General features: G+C 38.4%; 1 protein-coding gene across 2 annotated transcripts in view; it reads right to left on the minus strand.

Moving 5' to 3' along the window:
- The window catches only part of PDE3B (phosphodiesterase 3B), a 50,741-nt gene extending 43,112 nt beyond the window's left edge, over window positions 1-7,629 (minus strand). For both annotated transcript variants that reach the window (XM_058159213.1, XM_058159203.1), the window contains exon 1: window positions 6,247-7,629. In XM_058159213.1, coding sequence (XP_058015196.1) covers window positions 6,247-7,269 — 1,023 coding nt within the window. In that variant the 5' untranslated portion in view covers window positions 7,270-7,629. The remainder of the gene's footprint in view (window positions 1-6,246) is intronic.
- Between the last annotated feature and the right edge of the window lie 2,239 nt (window positions 7,630-9,868).

Here is a 9,868-nt window from a genome sequence, read left to right on the forward strand (position 1 = left end):
TTCTTCTTGATCCTTATTTATTTCAATTATTGGCTTAAATGGGAAAAAACAGCAGCAGAAACTTATGAGGGGAAAGTATGTTGCAAGGAGGTTAAAAACAACGACAGAAAACATGGCAGCATAGAATAACTATAATCATTGAATATATTAATGCAGCATATTTTGTAGACAGAATTTCTTTTGGACTGTTGAAGCTATTAAGCCAGTGCTGTTTAAAATTACATGTGCATTCATGTCTATGGAGATTCTCAATCATTCAGGTCATGGTTGTCTCAAAGGTGCTTTTTTTTCAAGAGGCAACTGGACTTCCTTGTTTTTTTTTTCTTCAAATGATTTGGAGTCATTTGCACTACTCAGGTAACCCTGAGGACACAGATAAACCCCCAAATGGTCTCAATCACTCTCTAAAGAATGCCAATGGCCAGCTGTCTGTAAGGAATATAAAACCTTCCATTTCCTCATCATCCGGTCAGAGCTGAAGAAGCTTCTTGGATGAGAAGCAAAACATCTTCAAAATTAAAAAAAGGGGGGAATTCCAATTGCCTCTTGAAAAAAAGCACCTTTGAGACTATCTGTGCATTCCTTGTTGACTGGATGAAACGATTGTTATAATGATATATCATATGACATTGTGTTGTCATTTCGCTGTCTGTAGAAGACAAATAATTTGGTGCAAACTTTGCTACAATGCATTTTATTTTGACAAATTATTTTGTTGTAACATAGGGAGAAAGAGCAAATAAATCACAGTTCAAAGTTCATGGAATCAGGCTTAACATACTTGCTTCCTGAAATAATGTGGAATAAAATATGAAATAACTATTGTAATACAACAGCACATACAAAGTTACACAAAGTACTCAACATAATAGCAATTTTAAAAAAGTAATGTAGTATATTAAATTATTTATTAAATCTGTGATTTCTCCCCCCACTTCCTGCCCCAGAAGGCTTCAACTGATTAAATCAGTGTTTCCCAAACATTTTCCTTTAATACACAAAACTGCTTATCAGAAAGTAGCTAAAACATAGGTAAAAGACTTTTAAGTCACTTTAAATGTCCCTACTACAATTGAATAATGGGCATGCTAACATTACTAAAGAAAAAAATACCTTTATCCAATTTTGAATAATTTAGCCAGGCTTGGAAAGCACCGGTTTAAATGATATGCCAGTTCATTTCTACAGTATTGCAATGCATTTTCTTTCTTCTGTAAAGAATACTATTGTATAAAATAGGATTATTTACACAAAAAGTTTGTGTAAATGTGCAAGCTTAAAAAATTGATATTGTTAACACATAAACAATATCAATTTTTACAGCTTGCACATTTACACAAACTTTTTTCCCCAAGCTGTAAAAAAAATAATGCAACCACACTGTCCAATAATGTTCCATCTGTTAAATTACTGAAGTTCGCAGATGACACCACAGTGATCGGTCTCATTCGAGACAATGATGAATCTGCGTACAGACTTGTGTATCAATCTATCAGTCTATCAATCAGTCTATCAATCAAACTTGTGTAATAATCTGGAACTGAACACACTCAAAACCGTAGAAATGGTGGTAAACTTTAGGAGAAACCCTTCCATACTTCCACCTTTTACAATACTAGACAACATAGTATTAACAATAGAAACCTTCAAATTTCTAGGTTCTACCATATCGCAAGATCTAAAATAGACAGCTAACATCAAAAACGTCATCAAAAAAGCACAACAAAGAATGTTCTTTCTGCACCAACTCAGAAAGCTGAAACTGCCCAAGGAGCTGCTAATACACTTCTACAGAGGAATTATTGAGTCTGTCATCTGCACCTCTACAACTGTATGGTTTGGTTCTGCAACTCAACAAGACAGACACAGACTTCAGAGAATAATTAGAACTGCAGAAAAACCAATTACTACCAATCTGCCTTCTGTTGAGGATCTGTATACTGCACGAGTCAAAAAGAGGGCTGTGAAAATATTTACAGACCCCTCGCATCCTGGACATAAACTGTTTCAACTCCTACCTCAAAATGACGCTACAGAGCACAGCACACCAGAACAACTAGACACAAGAACAGTTTCTTCCTGAACGCCATCACTCTGCTAAACAAATAATTCCCTCAACACTGTCAAACTACTTACTAAATCTGCACTATTAATCTTCTCATCGTTCCCATCACCCATTTCCTTCCACTTATGACTGTATGACTGTAACTTTGTCGCTTGTACCCTTACAATTTATATTGATATTGTTTCCTGATTGCTTATTTGTACCTTATGACTATCATTAAGTGTTGTACCTTAGAATTATTGACGAATGTATCTTTTCTTTTATGTACACTGAGAGCGTATGCACCAAGACAAATTCCTTGTGTGTCCAATCACACTTGGCCAATAAAAAATTCTATTCTATTCTATTTTAATAGTTTCTACTTTTTAAAATGTCCACACCCTGTAAAATAGAAAAAGCTAACCTGAGATTCATGCCTATATTCCTTACTTTCTGGATAATTAGTTAAGGAAAGAAACTGATCCTAAGAGATGTGTTTTTGTGGTGGAATCTGGCACTGAGTTGCAGGTGGGAGGCGGTCTTTCCCAAAGAGCTAAAAGGCAAACTAGCTTTGAGTCTTTTATGTGCAGAAAAAGGCCCAGGAGGGATCCTCCCTAAACCTTCACAGAATAAATCTGATAGTTATGCAGATGTGCTTTAATCTGGCAAGACTCCTGTCTATGGGCAAAGAGCAACAAGGAAACTACTATGGGCAATTCATTGTGTCTTGGCCCCTTACTCCTGACAGTTTGTAGCAATTATCTTCCTGGAATGTTTACATGGAATGTTAGTCTGCTCCAAAGAAGATGTTACCAAGTTCAGATGAATGAATCAGGCTTTTAATAAAATCCCAGTTATATAATTATTACTTGAACAGTATTTTTAAATGTATGCCTTGGAAGATGCCTTCCTTGAAATTTTAATTTAAAAGAAATTTGAATTACAGAATAATCAATAGTTTCTTATGGTTTGAACCTAAATTTCACCACCATATTTTGTTGAATCATTTGAAATGATATATGCTACCCATAATAAGATTATTATAAGATTCTTGGTTTTTTCAGACTATGATTAAAAAAGCTATAGTGCAGATTATTATTGGAACTGTTAAGTCTTTTAACGTTAGCTAATGAAATATTAATAAACATTTTTTTCTACAGCTCATTCCTATTAGTATTATATAAAGCATAAAAAGGAATGTTCAATCACAGTTTAAGCTTCATATACTATATGTTTGAAATAAAACAGTAGAAGTATAATTCACTAATGAGATGTACTTCCTGTTTTGCTATGGCAGGTGTGACATTAGAAAATGACAAATACTTTTACTGAGAACAGTGTCTATTAGAGTACACAAAATGTCCTATTTGTTTCACTCATGGTTGTGTATAGCACACCTTTTTCCTGCTTCGATTATTTGATCTATGTTTTAATGATGTATTATTGTTTAATTTTGTTTTGTTTTTTTTTGTTTACATTTATACCCCGCCCTTCTCCGAAGACTCAGGGCGGCTTACAGTGTATAAGGCAATAGTCTCATTCTATTTGTATATTTTTACAAAGTCAACTTATTGCCCCCCCAACAATCTGGGTCCTCATTTTACCTACCTTATAAAGGATGGAAGGCTGAGTCAACCTTGGGCCGGGCTTGAACCTGCAGTAATTGCAGGCTTTGTGTTCTTAATAACAGGCCTTACCAGCCTGAGCTATCCAGCCCCTGATTTTATTTTCAAAAAATAAATCTTAAATTACAAAGATGTGCTAAAAAATGACCTAATATACTTTTTCTGTATTTCCTCAGAACTTTCCTGAATTAAATAATGTCTATTGTTTTATATTTTTCTAAAATATAACTTAAATGTTTTCATATAAAATCCAAATTGTCTTTATACATTTCTTTACTATACCAAAAACCTAATATTTTAAGAAACAAAATGTTTGGAAATGTTAGCGCCACATTAAATATTAATCTTAGTATTTATAACATTAAATACTAAATTAATCTTAATTTTAAATAGTACATTAATCTAAATTAATACCGTACTAATCTGTAATGGCGGTTTCTACAGTATATAAAGAAAGAAGGATAACTTTTTTAAAAACTTGACAATTGATACATTACCAGTTATGGATTTATTTGCCAATATTTATGTTAATATTTTAAAACAATAAAAAGTTAATATTGATTAAAATTAACTGAGGGCAATGATCTAATCTTAAGTGATTATGCTCAAGGGTATCTATTGTTTGCAGTCATTGCATATTTATAAGCTTATGTATTTAAGATAATTAGTAGTAAACTACTTTATAAATGGCTACTAGAAAACATATTGTTCCTTAGACGGAATAGTTGCAACAGTATTTTGTACCTTGTAAATATTTTTCTTCCATCTTATATAAATACAAAGCTAATTCTTTCAGTTGTAATACATTTAACTAATAATCTGCTATGTAATATACAACTTCATATTTAAAAGTTCAGGGAAGAAGATACTTGAGAATGAATGATCCAATCTTATGTACAGAATAAACACAATTTTCCTTAGAACTTAAACATATGTAGATATGCACAGAATCGCAATCTTATTGTACAAATTAATTTTAAAAAACAAGATGGTACATGATAAACCCAAATCACCCAAAACTGCAGAGAAGCTTCCTTTATTTGCTAATAGATTTTATACCGTGAGTTTTTCAAATTATGGAATCTTTCATAATCAAGTCTGTTAGCTCTGAGGCTGAACTGACAATGTTCACTTCAGATGATTGTAATATAATATTATAATTTTAATCTTTTCAGTGTAAGATAATATATCTACCTTATAATGAATAATGTAAGTGGTGAATCAATCAAGAGAAATTTTTGCTCACTTATAATCTCCTTTAAATACAATTACTGCTAATGAAATAGGCTGAGTACAATTTGAAAGCAATACTATTGATGAGATTTTTTTAGAAATGTTTTCTACTTTTTCCACAGTTGGTACATCTTTCTTACTGTTCTGTCCCTAGGCTTTTATCTTTCTTGCCATTTCCAATAATATTAAACCTTTATCTGTCTCCTGTTTGTCAAAACAAAATTGACTGTATTTGTCACATGGCTGAGTACTTGTGAATAGTTCCAAAAACATATTACAGAACAAACTTTACATGACTGTTCCTCCTGCTTTTCTCAGCCTATTTTGGAATGATAAAAGTAATATTGAATTAGTTTCAAAGTATCCAACAACCCAATGTTAACCTAGTTTGTAGTCTTGTTGAGAATCTGTAGCCCGCATTTTGAAAATGTATATTAAGTTGGCCCTGAGCAATAAAGGCCATCAGATAGTGCATAGTTACAAAGTCCTTTAAAAGTTTAGTTTGGCTTAGAGAATGCAGTTGTTTTGCAAATTATCAACTAAAGTAACGTAACATGAAATAACATGAAGTCATTCTGTACGCAGCCACATAATATCAAAGTACAGTAGACAAATTGTATTTTTGCAACAGGCTAAGGTGTCTATTCCAGGAGAACATAGGTTTACACTAGACACAAGAACAGTTTTTTCCCTGAACGCCATCACTCTGCTAAACAAATAATTCCCTCAACACTGTCAAGCTATTTACTAAATCTGCATTACTATTAATCTTCTCATCGTTCCCATCAACAATCTCCTTCCACTTATGACTGTATGACTGTAACTTTGTTGCTTGTATCCTTATGATTTATACTGATATTGTTTCCTGATTGCTTATTTGTAGCCTATGAGTACCATTAAGTGTTGTATCATTAAGTGTTAAAATTTGTACCCTATAACTATCATTAAGTGTTTTAAGTGTTGTACCTTGATGAAGGTATCTTTTCTTTTATGTACACTGAGAGCATATGCACCAAGACAAATTCCTTGTGTGTCCAATCACACTTGGCCAATAAAAAATTCTATTCTATTCTATTCTATTCTATTCTATTCTATTCTATTCTATTCTATTCTATTCTATTCTATTCTATTCTATTCTATTCTATTCTGAGTCAAGTGAGTTACATTGCATAATCTTGACCAAATTATACAGGTACAATTTTTATAAGCACTGGCTGGAAAAGGAAGCCACTGCCTAACAGGAAAAGAGAGTTCTGCATTAGAGTTGCAAGGATGCTAATGCAGATATCATCCCCCCTACTCTACGCAGTGCCTAAGGTCTTTTCTTGGCAGAGTCAGGCTTACCTGTTCTTTGGAAAAGCAAGGCAACGAAGGTCTCCTGGACGTTTTCCAGCCGCCATAGTAAGCGGCAGAAGTCTCTCCCAAGGACACGCAACTGGATCTCCTCTTGGGTCGGATGACTGGAACTTTGTGCTCGGCGCTGCCGGGCAACTTCGGATGCGATCCCTGGTGGAGGTGCTGCTGTAAACCCCGAGCCGAAAGGGAGCGAGAAGAGAAAACGCAGCGCTCTCCTCCCAGCAGCGCCCACAAGCATCCCGCCGTCCCGGCGAAGCAGGACAGCAGCGGTCTAAGGGGAAGAGGCAGGGACCCCAGGCTGGTGAGCGAGACCAGCCACACGAGGCTGGAGAAAACCAAAACCAGGAGGCTGCTGCGGAGTTTGAGGCTGCGCTGCAAAAGGGTCAGTCCGGCCACGGTGCCCAGCGCGGCCAACAACCGCCCCGCCAGCATCTGCAATTCGGCTGGCGGAGGAGGGCGCGGGACGCCTTCCTCGGCTTCGGCTTGGCGGGACAGCAGGAGACACTGCAGCGTCACCAAATCCCCCGCGTAGCAACAAACCGGCAGCGCCAGAAGCCACCGGGGCCCGCCGGGTTCATCCCGGGCCAGGTAGCAGGTAAGGAAGAAGAAGGCACAGGCGAGGCTGAAGAGGGGGCTCAGGCACCGGCAAAGCCCGAGCGGCGCCAACAGCCCGGTGGCTTCGGGGCTGCTGGCAGCCGCGCCCGCTTTACTTTGACGGTCTCCCCAGAGCAAGGCGCACGGCAGGAGCGCCAAGGTAGCCGCCGCCGCTGCCGCCGCAGCAACACCCAGACCCCAGACCAGAGCCCGGCGTGGGGTGGTTGGGAGGAGCGCCCGAAGGTCCAGCAAGAGGCTGTTCCGGACCACAGGAGCCGCGCATCCACCCTTCGCGTAGTAGCCGTTCCGCAGATTGGGCTCTGCAGAGCCGCGCGCCGAAGGCTGCTGGCTTAGAAGTTTGTGGAGCCCGCGGTGCAAAGAAGCGGAGGCGGCGGCGGCTTCTTTCTCGTCCCTCATGGTGCTCGAGCGGGAAAAGCTGGAGAAGAGGAGGCGGGGGAGGAGAAGCCGGGCTCGGTCAGTTTTTCTTACCTCCCGACCCTGCAGAAATCTTTTGAAATCTTTTGCCCAAGAGAGGAAAAAGCCGGAGAAAGCCAGCAATATAAGGAGCCTCGCTCCTGAAGCGCAAACGGCGGCGGGATCGCAGCAGAGTCCGGACTGGGAGCATGGTGGGTAGAAGACAGGAAGATAGAAAGAGGTAAAAAGTATCCCTTTCCCTTTTTTTTTTCACCCCCCTCCCCTCTCTCGGAGAGAACGCGCTGCCGCCTCCCAGAGTTCCAGGGCAGCAAGGTCCGCACGCGCTCTTCCAAGACACGCCCTCATGTGACGGCACAAATGCAGGAGCTGGCTTCTGCTTTTTTTTTTTTTTCTTTCTCTCTCTCTCTCTCTCTCTCTCTCTCTCTCTCTCTCTCTCTCTGCCCGCCGACCGCCCGGCAGGGCGTACGTCATAAAGTAGGAAAGGGTAGCCAAGGTGGCCAATCGGAGGAGGAGAATGCGTGTGGGTGGGTATCGCCCCCCCCAATAGAAAGGGGAGGAGCGACTCCGTATGGGCGATGAGAAATACGGTACTGTAAATTCTAACGAGTTTTGCGGAAGTTTAATCCTTGTGAGGGCAGGAATGCAGTGTTTAAGGCGCGAGTTCGCCCTTTCTACGGCCTCGCGAAGCGTCAGCTTGGCTTTAAGCCACCCGCTCTGATTCCCAAATTCCCAATTTGCAGGAATTCTCTCTCCCCGCTTTCCAACTTGAGCTAAGTACTAGGCTCATCTTATCTCGATGCTGAATTCAAATCAAAGGTGACAGATCAAAAGATCGGTAATATAGGTAATCCTCAACTTCCCGTCACAAAATTTATGTTGCCAAAGTGAGAAATTTGTTAAGTGAGCTTTGCCCCATTTTATGACTTTTCTTGCTACGTTCGTTGAGTGAATCAAAGTCGTGGTTAAATTAGTAACACCGTTGTTAAGTGAATCTGGTTTCCCCACTGATTTTGCTCCTCAGAAAATTCCAAAAGGTGATTACGTGACCCTGGGACACTGACTGTCATAAATGTGAATCAGTTGTCAAACATGCAAATGTAAATCATGTGACCATGGAGATGCTGCAACCGTCATAAGTATGAAAAATGGTCATAGGTCACTTTTTTCAGTACTGTTATAACTTTGAACAGTCCCTAAGTGAACTGTTGTAAATCAAGGACTGCCTGTACTAAATGGAATTAAACTACAGTGTTTGCCTAGCCACTTTGATCCTGCAAGCACTCTCTGGATTTCTTCGATTAAACAATGTTATCTATTGGGACCCTGGAAGTGTGCCTTCTCTGTGGCAGCGTCTGACCTCTTGAATAAACTCCACCACTCAAATCCATTCTGCTGTTTGGAAGGCTTTTCAACCAGGCTTTTGGCAAGGAGAAAATGAGATCCCTCACTTTGTTTCACTTTCCATTTTTTTATCTTTATTATTTATTGATTGTAATTTCTTTCATTGTTGTGAGCCACCCATCGAGAACTGATCAGCATACAAATGTAATAAATTACTAAGATAATCAGTGACCCCTTGGCTCATTATTTCAGAAATAACTCCTTACCAGATTCCTAGATGCTTTCAACAATGGCAGAGCTTCTAATGCACTGGTAAAATTCTTAAAAATTCAGGGAGATATTCATAGATGTTATCTGCCTTAAAAATAGCCCATTTTTTGAACTGTTCAGTACAGTCAAACATCAGTAGCTGACCACAAGCCATATTTTATGACATTTTGCATTATGTTAAACATGTTTTTAAAAAGTTGCCTAATTTCAATTCCATGGGACTCGTGGGGTTCTGGATTTTGGATACATTATGTAACTTAGCCCATCTTAGTTCAAAAGGTTTTGCTTCTATGATGTACTGTTTTGTCCAGTTAAAGGAACAGATATGACAGCTGTAATAGTATACTAGGCAACCTATGACCCACTATGACTTCCTTTCAGAGATATTTCCTCACAGATTCCTCAAAGCCTTGAACAATTAAAGAACTTCTAATGTACTGCCTTCACTGGAAAAGTTGGAATACATTCAGAAATATATTCTGTATCTTTCCTTGAAACAATCCATTTTGAACTCTCTAGCATAGTCAAACAGCAGGTTAGGAAACATTTTATGACGTTGTGTATTATGTCATAAAACGTTTTATGATAAATTTATGTCATAAAATGTTTTATACAATTTACCAAATTTCAATTCCACAAAAATCATAGGTCTTTGCTATTATGGCTATCTTGGCTATTAATCATAGAATTTCGCTATTATGTGGGTATTAATATAGTAGAAATCTAAAAAGATAGACATATTCTTCAGTCCTTCCTGGGAGAACATATTACCCCTAAGCTGAGCTATATAAGAATTACAGTGGAAAAGCACACAATGGATAGTTTTTATGTCTTCAGAAGCACAAGGACTGGTACATTTTATTAATAGGGCTTTGGTAAATCAACCTTGTAATAGTTCCCATGTAATCATAGTTTGGCTCTGAAGAAATCCTCCTCCAGCTTGGAGAAGATCAGTGTATATAGATAACTT

This window comes from Ahaetulla prasina, chromosome 1 (genome assembly GCF_028640845.1).
Source record: "Ahaetulla prasina isolate Xishuangbanna chromosome 1, ASM2864084v1, whole genome shotgun sequence".
Taxonomy (NCBI): Eukaryota; Metazoa; Chordata; class Lepidosauria; order Squamata; family Colubridae; genus Ahaetulla; species Ahaetulla prasina.